This window comes from Watersipora subatra, chromosome 1 (genome assembly GCF_963576615.1).
Source record: "Watersipora subatra chromosome 1, tzWatSuba1.1, whole genome shotgun sequence".
Lineage (NCBI taxonomy): Eukaryota > Metazoa > Bryozoa > Gymnolaemata > Cheilostomatida > Watersiporidae > Watersipora > Watersipora subatra.
The window spans coordinates 29,912,897-29,931,025 of record NC_088708.1 but is presented as its reverse complement, the minus strand read 5'-3'; the positions used below and the strand labels follow the sequence as shown (position 1 = coordinate 29,931,025).

Sequence of the window (18,129 nt, the reverse complement as noted above, 5' to 3'; positions counted from 1 at the left end):
CATAAGCTCAAATTTATGATAGTAGCTTAGTCTATTTTAGGAGCGAATTCACGTATTATTTGTCTATTTCTGCCAAAAAAGGAAGCATTGACTCGAGATCTTTCACTTTTGCTCCAGCTAACGTTATCACCCTTTTTGTCTTCTAGAGCATTGGCTAATCTGATTTCAGATGAGGATCCTCTTGACAGGGCTTTACTTATAACAGAATCCAATTTTAAACTAGGCTTATTCGTGTGCTCACGATGAGAAACATTTTGAGGTCTAGCTGCGCAGTAAAGAAGCTTCTTCACCTTGGTGTAGCGTACCAGATTATAATGCCCTGTTTTTGTCATTTCACTATACATTTGGATGTGTTTTTTCCAAAGGTGACTTCCATAGTTTTTTTTGTTTGGTTATATATTAGGTAGGTGGCGAATAACATGACATTCTTTTGGTTGTGTTGGTACCAACATCATTGCAAGGTTTGCTACAACATACCATATTTAATGCTATATATAGAGAAGGAAAACTGATAATAATACGAGCAGCATTTTGCGGTATTCAAAAACAAGATTAATTATTGATGACAAAAAATGCTGTAAAAGTTTAGGTTCAGATTTTTTTAAATATGGTTTAATGTGCAAAACCTACTCACCTAGATATCTGGTTTAAGACTTCACTTTTTCAATACAATTTTTGTTTTGCCTCTTATTTGCAACTTCCATGCTTGTTCAAATCTTGCAACGAAGCAGTGTTGAGTTGTGAGTTGCGTATATGCAATGAAACAGCTTTACAATACATTATATGCAATTTCAACTGCCTGAAACCAAGACTGCAAAGGAAAAGGGAATTTCCTCACAAAAAAACTTTACTAATCACTGATAAAAACAAAACAAATCTGATTAACATATCTCAACCGGCTTAGTAATGAGTTTTTTAAGTTTCATCAGGACTTTACGAACACCCAGCATATAGTCTGTATTGAAAAAACCAGTTGACTGGTTTGAGCTCTAACGACATTGTAGAAATAAACCCATTTAGCTGATTTGTATGACTGAGATCTCAGAGAAACACAAAAACTAGGCAAAGAAAATTTGTCGATATATTTGTAACCCTATAAACACCCAAAAAATGCAGTAATCTCATTTTTTTTCCTTTTTGCAGTTAGCTGATTTGAGAACTGGGACAGCGATATGTTAAATACAGATCAATTTTCTGTCCAAAAACTTTTCTATTACCCGGGCAACGCCGGGTGGCACAGCTAGTGTATAAATAATATTCATAACTATGCATTGTATGAAACAAATAAGTAATGTTTGTCAAACTTTGTATATTTTGCAATTTTTATTGTGCAAATCTAACTTTGTTTCAGCAAATAACAATTTTTTCAAAATCGGAAACTTCCTGAAACTACCTTCTTTGAGCATGGATCTACATAAAAGGGATATGTGTTGTTTATATGAATGTAATATCATTTGAAAGAGGAGACTTGGCTGGTTCTTGTGAAACTTGAATGAGTAAATTATCTCAAGTCTGTCTCCTGCAGTAGTAATTTAAATTACGACAACTTTCTGGAAAATGAGCGGTATTTGGGGCTAATCGCCTCGAAATTAGTCGGGTGAGAATGAGTTAATGGTCAACCGAAGACTAACATGAGCTGACGATTGAATGTGTTGAAGAGTGGCAACCAAACAACAAATGTACAACCGTGATATTTTGACATGTCCCACTAGTGAAACATGGTTACACCAGCCATAGTTAATATTTTTACGTTGCTATTCAACACAAAACTCCAATATATTGCGAGCAGAACAACCCACTTCTTTCCCACTGTAAAACCCTTCATTACGATCAGTCAAACTATTTCAACTTGTGAAAATGCTAATGCGAATGCTCTTCCTGCTTAAATTCTCCAAATGTGTCAAAGCCTTTAGCTGGCACGCAAAATATATGTCAACACTTATGGCTGCTATGCACAGACAAAAGATCTGTGCATAGCAGCCATACCATTAGATCTCAAACTCGACCTAAACAGGCAGCGGTCAGACCTACAAGACCTACAACAACAACTGCTGCCAGAGCAAGAAGGATGAATAAGAAACTCACATTGTAGAGGCAATTTTAACATCAGGTATCGGGTCTCCAACGACATCTGTTTCCATCGCATCTTCCTCAGCTGGAATTCCCCTAGCAGGCATACAAATACAACTGATGCTAACCAAGGTGAACATAAAACGAGCTAACTGCTCTATTACTAAATTAAATAGTTAGTTGGCACTACAGTGAATGTTCATAAACCTGTCTTCCAATAAGATCCACTGACATCCTACAGATGGTATTACAAATTATGAACGTCAAAGATTGATATTTAAAACAATTAAACAAGTTGTTAGAAGCAAGGAAAAACAGTTCTCTTTAGCGAAAGGTGAGAATGATATTACAGTGACAAACTAAAATTATGCAAAATAATTTTTTTATGTTACACACTATAGCACACAAAATATGACCGATTGTAAGGACTTATTGTCCATAGTTATTGCTAGAATGCTGTAAAATGATTTAAATTCCTTTAAATGATTCCAATTGGATTTATCAGTAAAACCTGATAAGAAGCCTTGGATATCTGCTCACTTAGGAATAGACGGCAACTGAGCTTTTTAGAAAAGCCATAAAATGAAAATGCAATAAAACAATTATACAATAAAGCAATAAAGAATAATACAATAAAAAATTTAAGTTCTTTAACAATGATGTTTAGTCGGAGAGGTAAAATGCAAACACACATGCAGGGCTAGCGACGCAATGGAACTGGTGCTAGATGACAATATATTTGTAGATGATAGCCTGAGTCACTCACTTTAAAAAGTAGTCCAATAGAACAACAACAGCGGACTCGGGCAGTTCCCCGATCTTGTACACCATATACTCTGCTACATGTGTGTCGGCGTGTCGTACGGCAGCTTCTGCTACTAGGGTCAGCACACTGTATAAATAAAACAGCAAATGATGACAAAGAGAAGATGAATATCAAGTGATTGCATCCTCTGAACTCACTCAACTAAATTCTGCAAGTCCAACTAAAGAGAGTGATAATAGAAGGAAGCTTACTGTGAAGGTATTGTCAGATACTCCAACAGGCTCTCTATAACACAGCTAGTCCACCTCTGGCAGTCTACTCTGCTGTAGGCCTGCAGAGCATGCAGTAACTTCTTCTTGTCGTACTCAACCAGTGTCTTTCCTGTACATTTACCCTCCTGTAATGGAGCCAAATGATAAACAGAGCATCAAGGGGTGTCAAATATCAACAAACATAAACCATATTGCGGAATACAACCCATCATACCAAAATAACATACAGAGTGAGAAACCTTTCATACTCCTTCAGATATTAGGGAAGTTGGCAACTTGTGCGATGACAAATTTTTTAAACAATGATTCAAAAAAGCTTGTGAGTATGGCAAAAAGCAATACGATACAACTGGGAACGGACCATGGTAACGTGGCGAACGTGGGAACGGACCAAACAAAACCGTTTGAGTTAACCATGTGTTCGAGCTATCTGAGGGCAAGTTATCCGAGTTTGATTGTATATATACATTTAATATGTATATATACATGTACATATACAATATGAATATCTGCATAAGTATATATATCTACACTAGTGGAATGCCCGGGGTTGCATGGGTATTAAAAATCAGCTTATAAAACAATGGCAGGTAATGTAGTTGCTTGCCACTTGCCATCAGCCTGGCACATTGCCAATGGCTAATTTGAGTAAGCTAGTTAACCACGGTTTTTACTAATAAGATCGTTGAGAGCAAGCAGAAAATTGCATTGTGCCATAACGGAGAGCGGTATCGTATTTTCACCCATATAGCGACATATATCGCCCGACGAATCCATCAATCTCGCATAGCTTAACTGTTAAGGTATTTGCCTGGTGAATGGGAGATTTCAAGATCAAATCTTTTGTGCTACGGATTCTTTATTTCAACATCTTAATAGCTATAGCTGGACAAACTGAAGTACCGAATAACAGAACAACAGACACACAAACTTTGAGATTCATACATAAGTATGATATATATACTACATACAAAGTTATACAAATATAACGGGAAAACCTTGTAACCCTACCTTAGCTACACTTTCCAAATGCTCCATACAGCTTGCTATCTCCTTTTCTTCTGGCTGCCAATCAAACATGACCATACAGTGGGTTAATATATCCATTCACAACAAACTTACAACCTACCAAATCCTCATTAATATTAATCATATAAAATCAGATGATTTCCAGCTCAATCAGGCTTAGTAAAGGGGAAAAACTCCCACATTCTCATGGCTATACCAACAAAACAAACAACTAAATACGATGTCATTTAATGAAAAGTTAAGGAAAGTCATAACTTACCTTTCCAGATGATGTGCTGCTAGAAGTCATCATGCTGCGCAGGGTCAGTCTTACAAACCTGTAAGCAATGATCCACACAGTATTCTAAAATTGACTTGTCATTGTCAACTACAGCCATACCTCGACATACGAGCGTCCCAACATATGATGAATTTGTGGTGAGGAAAAACCCAAGCAAATGTTTGCTTTGAGATCTGAGCATACAAGATGATTTCAATGCAACCAGGTGGTCGAGTATGCAAGAGGCAGCTGATGAGAACAGCACTGATCAGTCTATTCCGTCGGATCAGTTTGAAGTTTTAAAAAAGTCGACTAAAAGTAAAGGTGAAAGGGAGTCCAAAAATGAAACAAAAAGGGCCAAGCCGAAAGAAAAAGAAAAAAAAACTGGAAATGCAAACAAAGTTAGAATTAAGTTTAGTGTGTGATTAAAACTTAATTTTATGTGTGTGTGTAGTAAGCTAAGTTCATTTACGTTGAATTTTGTATTCATATTATGTTACGTGGTGTCACAAGTGTAGCGTACCGACAGTTTTGTCTTCTAGTCTCTCTTACACCGCCATTAGCAGCTACCCTTTGTGTCTCAAAAGCAAGAGCGCCATACAAAACTGTATGAAATAATGTTATATTTTATTGCAGATCATAACCACTAAATAGCTATCCGTTACTTTGTGAGCACAGATGGTAAACTAGAACAATTAAAAACAGGATTTTACCATCTTAATATATCCTGTTTTTAGGTGATTTTCATAGAGAAAGAATGGATTAATTTGTATTTAGTTATTCTATATAAGATAAATTGATTTGAGATACGAGAGCATTGACATACGAACTCGTCGGCCCCGGAATGCATTAAGCTCGTATGTCGAAGTATGACTGTATAGACCCAAAGACGCATGAGTATTGTGTAGCAACCGTCAATGCTTGGGTTTAGCAGTAATTAAGTAATAATAATAAACAGTGTTCGCTATGGATGCGTGAGAAACAATGACATGTCAGAGTTCAGAACCCAACAAATGACAGTAAACCCGCTTTAGAAGGCTTGTTTTCATAACTAAAACTGCATTTCGTGAAGGCCCTAAAAGTAAAGTTGAACTAAAAGTACAGTGAGAGTAAATTAAAATTGCATCGAAAATTCGACTTATTACGTCAGAGCTGATGGCCACACATTAACTGGTCATTGAGCGATAATCTCCATAGAGTATTTCCAAGTTTAGGCATATCATCTAGGATAATATAAAGATATTTTTACTGACTGCCATGAAAGTTCTTCCACTGTTTTTAATTGCAGGAGGCATGGTCTTACATTATCAGTATGGGTGTTAGTCAATGCTGGATGTTAGTCAACTTATGCTGGGCGCATGAGAAACTTTGACCCTTTATACGGTTACAACTTCGTCATATGCTGATGTACGCCAAAATTAATTTTAAAGTTGCCGCCCTTTGTTAGCATTTAGAGCAATGTTTGTTGACCCCAATAGTTCATATAAGTGTGAAGTGTGTATAGAGAACAAACTTTAAACAAACAACTCAAAAATTGTTGTTTCTAATGCAGCTATTCTAAAAAGTTCACAATTTTGCTTAAATATAACCTTGAAGTTTGATGGGTTAAAAATAATTTAATAAATTTCATATTGAACTTTAGTGACTGTTGAAGTGGTAGTCCTATGATGAGATTTGAATGTGAAAAACTTGCGCAAAGATTAGTGCAACAGCACTCTAAACGGTTAAAGCTTTATCCTGCATGTTTCTTATTCAAAAATGAAACGAAATTCTGCCCTTCACAACTGCTTATGTGGATGCGTAAAGTTAGCCACTGTCTCACCTCCTTCCCAGAAATTTGGACACGTTTTAGGACACCAATTCAACAGTAAAATCATGTTTCATTGTCGGAAAGGTTTTAACAAAAAATGCCAATATTTAGGTTGTAGGATGTTCAAGCATAGCTTGCTACTTGAGCAAACATCAATTCTTCCTGTTACCCTAATGGACACAAATTACCATCCTAGTAACATGACTCCCTGACTTAACAGCCATACCGCAACACTTGAGTGTCCCAACATCGACATACAAACAAGGTTCCAACAGAGTTTTTGAATTGAGACACGAGCATACGAGTTGGTTCCCGATGGTCATTAAACGGCCAACTACGCGAGAGGCCGCTTTCAAGAACAACATTGGTCGATTTTTCTCGTCGAATCAATTTGAACAGGGTTTTAAAAAGGCCAACTAAAGGTTATGGTAAAGTCGAGGCAAAAAGCGCCGAACCAAAAACAAGTAAAAAAATTATAACGAAGACAAAATTGGAGTTAAATTTAATGAAGGATTAAAACTTAGCTTTAAGTGTGTATGTAGTGAGCTAAATTTATTGAAGTTAAATTCAAAGTTTATGTTATGCATCACAAAAGTCTAGTGTACCGATCGCATTGCTGTCAAGTCTCTCTCTTACACCGTAGTGGCTAAGTCTATTAGCCACTATGTCTGTCTCAAAAGAACTCCATACAGTACTGTACACAGTAATGTTACATTTTATTGCAGATCATAATCACTAAATAGCTATATGTTACTTTGTGAGTGTAGGTAGTGAATTACAACAATTAAAAACACATTTTTCCATCGAAATATCCTGTTTTTTGGTGTCTTCTTTCATAGTATGGAAACGAATTAATTTTTATTTAGTCATTTTATATAGAAAATAACGCTTTTAGATGCGAGAAAATTGACATATGAGCTCGGTCCCAGAACACACCAAGCTCGTATGTCGAGGTATGAATTTATTGGGTTTCAATGGATTCTTCAACACTTAATACCTAGTCCAACAGCCATCAGCTTTTCAAATTTTTTGTGCATTCTAATTATTTTCCTTTAACACATGAAGTTATCAGCTATGCATAACGCCGAGCATGTCTACCTGTAGGCTTGCACCGATACTGAGGACTCTGTGAGTGCGAGGATGTGGTTTGGAAGTTGTATAACAGGGGCCTCTCCACAAAAGTTACTGTCCAGTTCCTTCAATTCTCTCACAGTTCTGTATTTCAGACTATACACCAACAGTTTACCTGTGTGTTAAAATATACTTGCATTGATTTTTCCAGTGGTCATTGCCAATGGTCATTGCATGAGGTCACTATTGGTGGTCATTTTGCGAACGTCCGCTACTTGCAATGTTAAAAATTGGTCACTGCAAGAGGTAACCAAAAGTGGATCCCGGTTAGTACCTACCTACAATTACTACTAGTAATCCAAATGGATAATGCCACTTCACATCTGAAACCAGATGGAAGCGCACCTACACATCACAACAAACAATAAACCAATATACTGACCGTGATTTTTAGGGAGATCATTAGCGGTGATAAGCAGCTGATCTGAGTCTTGCAAGAAGTTGAGATGTCGCACAGACAGACCGCTATCGAGGGTGTACAGTGTCTCCACATCCTCCTTAGCAGTCCGAGACAACAGCAGCGAATGGTCATCAGGGGCTGCCGAGTACAAAGAACTGGTATTAGGAGCTAGTCAACTGGCTATTGCTAGCTGTAACACTAATATGAAGCAGATATTATTCTAGAGGTCTCTCATTTTCATCTACTTCAGCAACTGGCAATCTCTTTCAATACGAGAAACCAAACTACAAAAACAATAATCACAATGTCTTGAAACTATAGGAATGTTCAGATCATTGCTAACATGCCTACAAAGTTTACATGTAGTATCAAATGTTCAACTATTTCTGCAGGTATATTATGCCATTTCTATAACTCGTCTAGAATTAGTTTACTCCCACTTGGGGCTGACAGGATCTATAGAGGTTGGCTGACAGGCACAGTAATACTTTTTTAACTAAAAAATGTTAATAAGTGGATAAACTGACAAGCCATATATACCGTAAAACCTGTATTTGAATGCCATCTTTATTTGAACGCGGCCTCTATTTGAGCGCCACATTGAGAAAGGTTAAAAAATCGAGTGCCACCCTTTAATTGAACGTCACTTCTATTTGACCAATACTATTTGACATCTTTAATCTTTACAAACACATAATAAATAGCAGGTGATCAGTAGAAGTGTCCACAAAATCATACTAATGACTCGATTACATCGATGACAACTAATTCGTTCATTGTCTCTTGTTTGTATCGAAGTCCGTTTTTTAACTCCAAGTTTTTAGGTTTTTCGTTAAAAACTTTGATTGCAACACCATAGAAATAATTTAGTGATTGTATCAGGCTAATAGTAGATCCTTTTTTAACGCGGTCTTGATACTTCAATGTATGTGGGGAAAAGTTTTTGCATTTACAATGGAAAATGTGCTGAAAATGTTTGAGGTTAACATTTAAAGGGTATTTGGATTCCACACATTTTCTCTTTAGTTGCACTAGAAGTTTCTATATAAAATGACATCGCGTGAAAGTTTTGTTCCACTAAAAATTGTTTAGACGCTAATACCGACTAGTTGAGCTGTGCAGAAATTGGATTGAGGCCAGAAGACATTGTGGAAGTTATTGAACAGTCTAAAGATTATGAAATGGTTCCAAACAGAAACAATGATCAGAATGCAAAGGGCCGAGCAAATGATGCTAATCTTCTGTTTTAAAAATATTAATTTTTGGTGTTGCATTCATTATAACTATGGTTTGTTTATGGCACTAGTTCTTGAATATATACAGTCCAATATGGATAACTCGAACTTCAGGGGACCGAGCGAAAGTGTTCGAATTATCAGAGCGTTCAAGTTATCAGAGCACTGTCACAAGTCCATGTATTTACTTATTTATTAGTAGATACATGTACATATGCAAACTATAATATAAATCAAAAGCACAAATGGCTTGTTTCAAATTAAATGCTTCTAACGTAAAGTTTAAAATGTTTTTATCAAAAAGTATAGAGATTTTTCTATCACTTGAGATTGGTTTGTTGTTTGAGGTGATGTTATTGCTGTTAAATAACGTGCAGGTACATACCTTGATACGACACTGTAGAATGAGCTGATCCGTGAGTTGCCGTATAGCTTATATGTCATAGCACCGAGAAGCCAATAAAGCTGTCAATCTGATAGCTTTAATACCATGGCAAAAGCATCACTTACCTCGACTTGTCTCACCATTGCATTAGACATCATTAGACTACATAAGACCTCAAAACACGATTACACACCAATTGCCAGGACGTTTTTTAGATTGACATTGGCAAAACTTGATCGTTGTTGAAATGCTCAAAAGAAAAGACATCTTTTTCTTTTGAGCGTTTTACCCACGATCAATTTAGACGATTTTTCTTGAAGTTTATGCAAAGATTACCTCACTTTACCGTGCTTCCGAAGGGCAATCGCTAAGCGGATGTTTGGTATGAATCAAATTTCACCAAACCTTTAGAAAAGTCGTTGACAAAAATATTTTGCCGATGGTGGTAATAACGACGCTTATGAATTACGAAAAGTTGAGGTTTACCTCTATGGCTTGGAATAAAGTGATTTTCTAAAGCGATAACAACTGTTTCGGTAGCCGTTGGGCAAAAAACAGTTCAAGTTAACAGTGTTGAGTTCGAGTTATCTATAGCAATTTATCATTACGTGGGAACGGACCAAAGAAACGTTCGAGTTAACCATGTGTTCGAGCTATCCGTGGGCGAGTTATCCATGTTTGACTGTATTTGTACCATTTGAAAATTTGGTATTATAAAACTTTGCAGGTTTATAACAAATTATTTGATAGGACAGCATCGAATTTGAGCATTGGATGCAATAACATCTGCTTATCTAATGTGGCTTAAACAAATTATTGTGAATTGGTTTCAAGAAAGTTTAAGGAAAGCGCATTATTGGGAATGGCTAAGATCTTGGGGCGAGTGCTGAAACTCCCAAGTCTCTTGTAGGAGACCTGGAGTTTCAGTAGACTTTACCACCCATTTGTGTTAACTGGGGTGAGTAAACAATTTATATACGCATATATATATATATATATATATATATATCATATACATATCATATATGTATATCATGGATAGATATTTATATCTTATTTATATCATGGGTAGATAGATATTTACATCTATCGATGGTATATACCATGTATTGTTCATCAATAGATATTTACATGTATATCATACATATATGATAAATATATATGATATATATATATATATATCATATGTATATCATGGATAGATATTTATATTATATATGTCGTTTCAAGGTAATTAAGTTGGAAAGGAGAACTCTCAACTCCAGAGTTGCCAGGAAAAAATTTAGGTATAAAAGACATCTGACGAACGATATCATGAAAACAGATTTATAGCGAGTAAATATTGAACTTTCCAAACAAGTTTTAGTCTAAACAATTACTCCACTTATTACTATTAGTGTAGAGTTATTTTGTAGCTTTGAATTTTACTTCATCTTATTTATGTTTAGTCATAAATTACTTTGAAACATAAACAGAGGATAACTAACTACTTATACATATGTAATAGTCTATGCACATAAAATGTACAAGCAGCCAGATCTACAGTAAACAGCACACTCAGTACATTGAGAGATGAGAAGTGGTTAAAATAACCCTCATTTTGAGAAAGACTAACCTATACTTCACTTGAGTTATTATTTTACCTGGTGGTGTTGCAACAGACTAATGATACATAGGTAGATACGATCATGATAAAGACTACATATTCTAATAATATATGAATAAGATATTATTTTCTTATATATTGTATACTCCCGATAGTTAAATTAAAGGATGAAGTAAAATGTGGGATAAACTCATCAAGAACTAAGAGTGCCAATAGCAAATGCTTTCTATATCTTTAGCAATAAATACAACTTTCAGCTATAATGCAGCCAGGAGGTGCCGTAGCCACATACAAACAGCTATGTAGGGTGACTCCGTAGTTCCTGGACATCTGCAAATTACGTCCACATTTGTCTGTGCAAAGAGCGCCACGGGTTGGCCCATGGCTTGCTTTGAGTTGTACTGGATAAGATACGCTGCACTCATACCCTGGACAACAAAGAAACATATCATTTGAAATAAATAAACAAAATAAGTTGAAACTGGTGCATGGTACGCGTAACATTCATGATCTAAGTTTTACATAGTGATATCTGTCTAACTGTTTATTAACAAAATATTCCTAGAATGATGACAAGTCGCCAAGAGACTGTTTCACAGCAGTAATTACTCGTAACTAAAACTGCAGTCTTCCATGAAAATGGCAGATGGTGCAATAAAGCATGTTAACACATCAAAATAACTGGCTGATCATAACTTAGCAACTAAAGACATTTCCTCCAGATTTTCCAATAAAAGTAATGCAGCGGCTAGTAGAGATACTATTATAACATCTGTTACTTAATACACATAACAACCTTACTTGTAACACTAAATATTCTACTTTACGGGTTCCCAGGCTATGACAGTAGAATGGGATGTTCAGTAGTGCTGGTGGCTGGGTTTCAGCGGTTTAACATTCAGAACAGCCACACAAACCTATACATACGCAACATGTGTTTAGTAGTGAAGAAATGTTCACGCATAACGGGAAACGCATGGCTACAATAAGCCAGAATAGAAAGTTTATACGCGATGCTGGACATGGCTAGACTAAATAAGCTGGACCAGAACTATCCTGACCTCTGTATCCATGTGGTAAGTTAGGTCAGTCCTTGCACCATGTTTGTAAACAGAGAACTTTCTAAGCTCTATGTGCTTCTCGTTGACACCCTCTGGCAGCAAAGGGACTGCTAGCGATGGGTCCTCAAACTGAGACAACCAGCATATGGTTTTATCCGCTTTCACCATAAGAGGTTCACTTCCATTAACTTCAACAATGGCTGAGACCGGTGTCAGTAGCTAAATAAGACATACGTTGTCATTGAGCAACAATGTAGGGTAGACATTTAATATAATAGTTCATTTGAAACTATAAATATATAGTAACATACGTGTTTCTTTTTCCAATCTTTGTAGTCTGTACATGATTCCTCCCAAATACATAAGCGGGTTTTATCAAGCTGATCAACTATGGCTACAAACTTTTCCTCTTCCCAATCAAATACAACAGGAAATCTGAACTTGGCATCTGACTTGAGGGTGAAACTGAATGTGTTGTGTTGGTCACTAACCTAGAATTAATAACTTTGTGTGATAACCAAAATTAAGGGTGTATGGTTATTATGCCCCTTAAAAATAAAAAAAATTATTTGTAAAATACTCGCATGTCATGTGTAATTTAACTACCTGAAGTATTTATCATCATCACTAGTATTGAGCTGTGGAAAGAATTAAACAAAATACTGCGTATTAGTATAGAATAATCATTCCAACATATGACAAGTTTTAAAAAAGAATCAAATTTTGAAACAAAGTAATTTTTCAAGTCGAGGTATGAATATAGTGCAATAATATAATGTATAGTTACATATTAACTGACTTTGGTGCTATAAAATTTATCAAACTAGGGGTAGGCTTATTTGTACATAAATCTAATCTTGCACAAACGAAATGAGGTGACGCCACTTCAGATAATGTAGCATAACGAACATTACCATTCAGTCATACCTGCAGCTAGAGAAATTAATAATGTGCTGTATAACATCAAGTCCAACAAGCTAAAGCTCAATTTGGATACATTTCTTAACTCTTTGGCTGGGTTAAAGCCCGGCAAAAACACCCGAAAGTCGTGAAATTTATTTTTGAAAATTCAATAAAATCGTTATCTTATGAACATGCATAGCTTAAACTTAAATGTATTTCTATGAACAAAATCTTTTGTACATAAACAACCATTGAAATATCTACTACTACAAAAAATACAACCATGTGCAATTGTCCCTGTATGAAATGCTTGGAAGCATTTCTTTCGGTAGAGTCAAACGCTATAATATAGCCGTGCGAGCTACTATAACGATCATTTTTCTCTGTATTTTCTCTGTTTTTCTCAAAGTATATTAAAAGTCCACAAAGTTTACATCACTTCTAACATATGTATTATTTTTATTCTAATCAAACAAAAATCACTAACGATCGCAGGATCAAATAATTTTTTATTTTACCGCTTTGAAAGTCGAGCCGGTGTTGACTGGTTTTTCCAACTTTTATTCTTTTCCAAGGAGGCGCGATTTCTTTAGCTTTTAGCACAAAGCAACGCCTCTCAGATAATCGTTTCATATTGTAAATCCTCGACTAATATCTTGTTGATGATATTTAAAACTTACTAGCGTTCATATCCTTTGTTTAATGTTACTAGATGACAGCTTTATAATCGTCTACCGAAAGCGACATAAATATCGTTTCCCCACGCAACCGATAAACGACATTTTCGTCGTTTCCACAGCCAAAGGGTTAACAGCGCGTTAAATATAATGCATCAAAAACATGTCTAATTAAGTGCATCGAGTTAACTATGGGTGCTGAAACTGTGCTCTTTCAAACTCCTGATTATAGCAAGCTGTTATTGGTTAGTGGTTTATGTGAACAGCTTTTCCAGTGAGTATAATGTGAGTAATAAATATGGGCTAATATGGATTACATGTTGGTTTATGAACAGAAGACTATTTATCATCAGTTTAAAATTGTGTTTAAGGCTATAAAAATCATATTTTGGGCTACACACAAAATGATCCGGCGATAAATTGACATGACATCAGCGGAGACTATTTTATCAAAGTGTTCAGCTTCTTGCATCAGTCAAATTTATGTATTTTTCAACTTTTCATGAATGTATGTTAAACTGACACTACTTACAAATTTACAAAAAGAAGTTCTTCTGCCAGAGGCTAACTACTCAGTAAAGATTGGTCTTTACTGAATTACTTTATAGCTACAGTGGTGTGCATAAACTTGGAATCACCAGTTAAATCTTCAAATATGTATGTTTATATGCTGTTGTCTAAGAAATTCTTTGGAGTTAAGTGCCTCAACCCCATCAATATATATATCATTTGAAAGGGAAAATTCTGAAGAACAAGATGATGCCAAATATTTGAAAATATTCTCAGATTTTTATCGCTGGGGGTGGATCTACCGAAAGGCAGACTTATTGCAGGCTATGAATGTTGTTAGTGAAAATTGATAAAATAGGATACAAACAAACTCTTTTATACAAATTGGTGGCCCTGAAAAGGGCCGTTGGGTTATTGTTGGTCTTCAGAAGGACTGGTAAGGTGTCTTGAGCTGAGCATTAGTATTTTATTGGCCAGCCCTTATTCTTGATCACCATCTGACACCGTCGAGGCATGCTGTTTACCAACTTTCTGAGCTCTTCAGGAGTGATGATGTGATGCCAAGCATGAATAATCTTCTCTATGAGCTCCCGTTTTGTCTTTGGTTTATCTGTGCTGACTATCACACCAATACGCTGCCAAAGATTTTCAATGGGATTCAGGTCAGGGCTTTGTGCTGGCCAGTCTATTACCCTCACATTACTTCTGGTCATCCACTCCTTGACTCTCTTGGCACGGTGGCAGGGTGCATTGTCATCCTGGTAGTACCAGGGTTGGTCGTTGCTGGTGAACAGGCTCCAAGCACTTGGAAGCATGACATCTTCCATGGTCTTGATGTATTTGTCTCCATTCATCATGCCTTCACAAATGGAGTCTTCCCACACCAAAAGCTGTCATGCAACCCCATACCATGACTCCAGTAGGGTGCTTGATGGTTGGTAGCGTACAAGCCGGGCTGTACTCCTCTCCAGGTCGTCTCCTCACATAACAATTTCCAGAGTGGTTTTGGATGGTAAATGTTGACTCATCACTGAACGAGACCCTTTGCCATTGGGCTGTTGTCCAGAACCGTTTATCTTTAGCCCACTCTAGACGACGCTTTCGCTGTTTCTCAGAAACTAAGGGCTTGCGCCTTGCCTTGCAGCCTTTCAAACCATTTGCAAGCAGTCTTCTTCGCACTGTACTGGGGTGAATCTCAATATCTCTGTTGTCCTTGATCTCCTTACAAAGTTGAGTACTGTTCAGATGTCTGTCAGCGAGGGATCTTCGTACCAGGTACCGATCTTCACGGATAGTCGTCTTCTTGGGCCGTCCAGCAGAGTAGGTGGGTTTAAGACTGTCATTGGAGGTCCAAGTCTTGATTGCTGTGTAGACTGCCTTCTGAGAACAACCAACTTCCGCAGCTATCTGTCTTTGGGTCTTTTGCTGTTTGTGAAGGTGCAGAATGATGGCTCTTCTCTCTGTAGATAACACTTTAGGCATGGTAAAGTTCAAAGTCAAACTGAGTTCAAAGTTAAACTGAGAATGAATAAGACTTCAAGTGTCCTGCTTTAAATATGCAACAGTCAGCAAATTGCATAACTGAAATGCCATCATGATGGGATTTAGGATATTTCACTTTCTTTGAAATTTGACAAGCAGTAAACTTTCTCAGCTGGGAAGGTTTGTGCTAACCTGTTATAACCAGATTACGTACAAGACCAGATAAAATTGCTAATCTGTTTAATAGGATTAATATAAATCACTCAGAAATGATTGTATTAAATCAATCAATGCATTGTTTGAAAGCACATCTTCTGCTGATCAGATTGATATATAATATCTGGCATGGCATCATAATTGGCGGGAAAATAGAAAGCAAATGGAAGATCCATTCGATATAGAGTGAACAAAACAATGTGATTTCAAGTTTATGCACACCACTGTAGACCACCATTTTTAATAGCCTACCCTAAACCTCTATTTGAGTGCTATGGCACTGTATTTTTTAGCCTTCCCTTATAGTGGCATTTTATTAGAGGTGACATACCAATAGAGGATGACATTTTATTTTTTGACTAGCTTGTTAGAATTTTAGGAAGATAAATTTAGCCTTTTTACAGGTGAAGCAATGCTAATTTCGACTACATTTTGCACTCTTCAGGCAGAGCAGCATTAATACAGTCAGCCTCAGCACTTTCGCAAAACTCTTTTCCATATATGTTAAAGTATCAGACCGAGTTAAACAAAGAACTTTTAAGAGCAAAACACATTAAACAAATAGCTATTAATTATTTCGATTGTGCTGCTTTCAATGTTTTAAGGAAAAAACGTAAAGCTTGGGAGTTAGAAAACGGACTTCAATACGCTGCAACAATAACTGCTAGTATGTCGTACAGTGTTCCTGAAGAGTATTCTCATCATTTATCAAAACATCTTAATGGCTTCATATCTGGTTGTAAACCACTTTATGGATAAATCTGAAAACAATGGATCCGATTTAGACCTTAGTGACTTCTAATCAGAATAGTGTTCCGATGATTGTGCTGATCGATCTACACAGGCACACCGTCACTAAAACCATGGCAACCACTACGGCAACAACAAAAAAATTAATTGTTATCGATGTAACCGAGTCATTAATAGTACCATTTTGTAGAAAAATTTCCACTGATCACTTTCTATTGTGGGCTCATAAAGATCGAACATAATAAACTTTAGAGTGACGGTTTAATAGAGGTGGCATTCAATTAAAGCGTGATGCTGTATTTTTCAACTCTTCTCGTTTAGTGGCATTGCATTAGAGGTGGCATTCAAAAAAGGTGGCGTTCAAATAGAGGTTTTATGGTAAATGCCTTCCATACCTTAACCTTTGCTACCCAACTACTTCAAATTAAAGACTTGAAATATTATGGAAATTAGTTGCTAAAGGTTCAATGCAGTTTGAAAGATAACAATTTTTTTTAATTTGTGGCAAGTGCAAGGTGATTGGTTATTATCACAAATGGTTGTTAATTTTAAAATCAAGTTTAGGGGAGGGTGGGGCACGCTGCAACAAAAAATGCATTTTTGGATATAACATTTTAAAATTTTCCTAAAATATTGGAATATAATGTAGATAATCACAAAGAATGCAAAAATATGTTTTCCGTTTGTATGCAAATTCTGCTGGTTGTATATTTCAAAAATATCACATAAGTACTAATTGCATAATTGGTGTGTCAACATGCCCCTACCAGGGCACGTTGAAAAACTCAATGGGGCACGTAGAAACGTCTTTGATTTTCCATAGTAAATTTTTATTTTAGAACTGTGTTTTCTTGAATTTATTTTCAGCCAAACAATTCAAATTTCCACTAATTATCCAAGCAAAAAAATTGAAGAGTTTGCTATGAATTTCAAAACATCGTGTACAACAATCACAACAAACTAACTTCTACAGTAAAACAAAACCTATATACATCTACATATCTCTCAAAGTTTGTCTGTATGTGTTTTTGTGAGTATGTGTATGTACAGCTATAACTATTGAAATCTTTAAATTTAAAAACCCGCATTCTGATGGATTTGAACTCACAAAGATTGCAACTACAAGTTTTAAATTCAAGCGCTCTACCACTGAGCTATACAAGGCATGCTGACCAAAGACACTATACAATAAATACGTCATTTAGCGTGTCCATATGCTTAATGACGTATTTATTTGAAACTATGAACTTTATTAACTCTTTGAAACACAATGCTTTTTCATGTTTTCTTGAACTTCTATTTTCGATTTTTCATAAAGTTCAATTGCTAAAAACAGCAGTCAACACCAATTCTTTTTACACAGATAATTTTCATATTTTCGTAGGAAAAGTTCCAACATTCTCTCTCCGTTTGATCACACAAAGAGAGTACGATATCTCATTTTTGCATTTAGACCAGTATCGAGAGGTACCAGTATCGTCGTATTCAAAGTTTTGATGGATAGATTCTGGTGGGACAGTAATCTTTTTTTATAGACACACACTTCTATGCAAGAATTATCATTATT

The 18,129-nt window shown here is 36.1% G+C and overlaps 1 protein-coding gene across 1 annotated transcript in view; it reads right to left on the bottom strand.

The window, feature by feature from the left end:
• LOC137407357 (nucleolar protein 11-like) overlaps positions 1 to 18,129 on the bottom strand; it is a 39,016-nt gene that overhangs the window by 16,502 nt on the left and 4,385 nt on the right. The window contains exons 2-11 of the mRNA XM_068093988.1: positions 12,336 to 12,515; positions 12,025 to 12,243; positions 11,256 to 11,391; positions 7,720 to 7,875; positions 7,305 to 7,452; positions 4,397 to 4,454; positions 4,120 to 4,173; positions 3,088 to 3,233; positions 2,837 to 2,962; positions 2,086 to 2,166 (exon numbers count right to left, since the gene is read on the bottom strand). Coding sequence (XP_067950089.1) covers positions 2,086 to 2,166; positions 2,837 to 2,962; positions 3,088 to 3,233; positions 4,120 to 4,173; positions 4,397 to 4,454; positions 7,305 to 7,452; positions 7,720 to 7,875; positions 11,256 to 11,391; positions 12,025 to 12,243; positions 12,336 to 12,515 — 1,304 coding nt within the window. The remainder of the gene's footprint in view (positions 1 to 2,085; positions 2,167 to 2,836; positions 2,963 to 3,087; positions 3,234 to 4,119; positions 4,174 to 4,396; positions 4,455 to 7,304; positions 7,453 to 7,719; positions 7,876 to 11,255; positions 11,392 to 12,024; positions 12,244 to 12,335; positions 12,516 to 18,129) is intronic.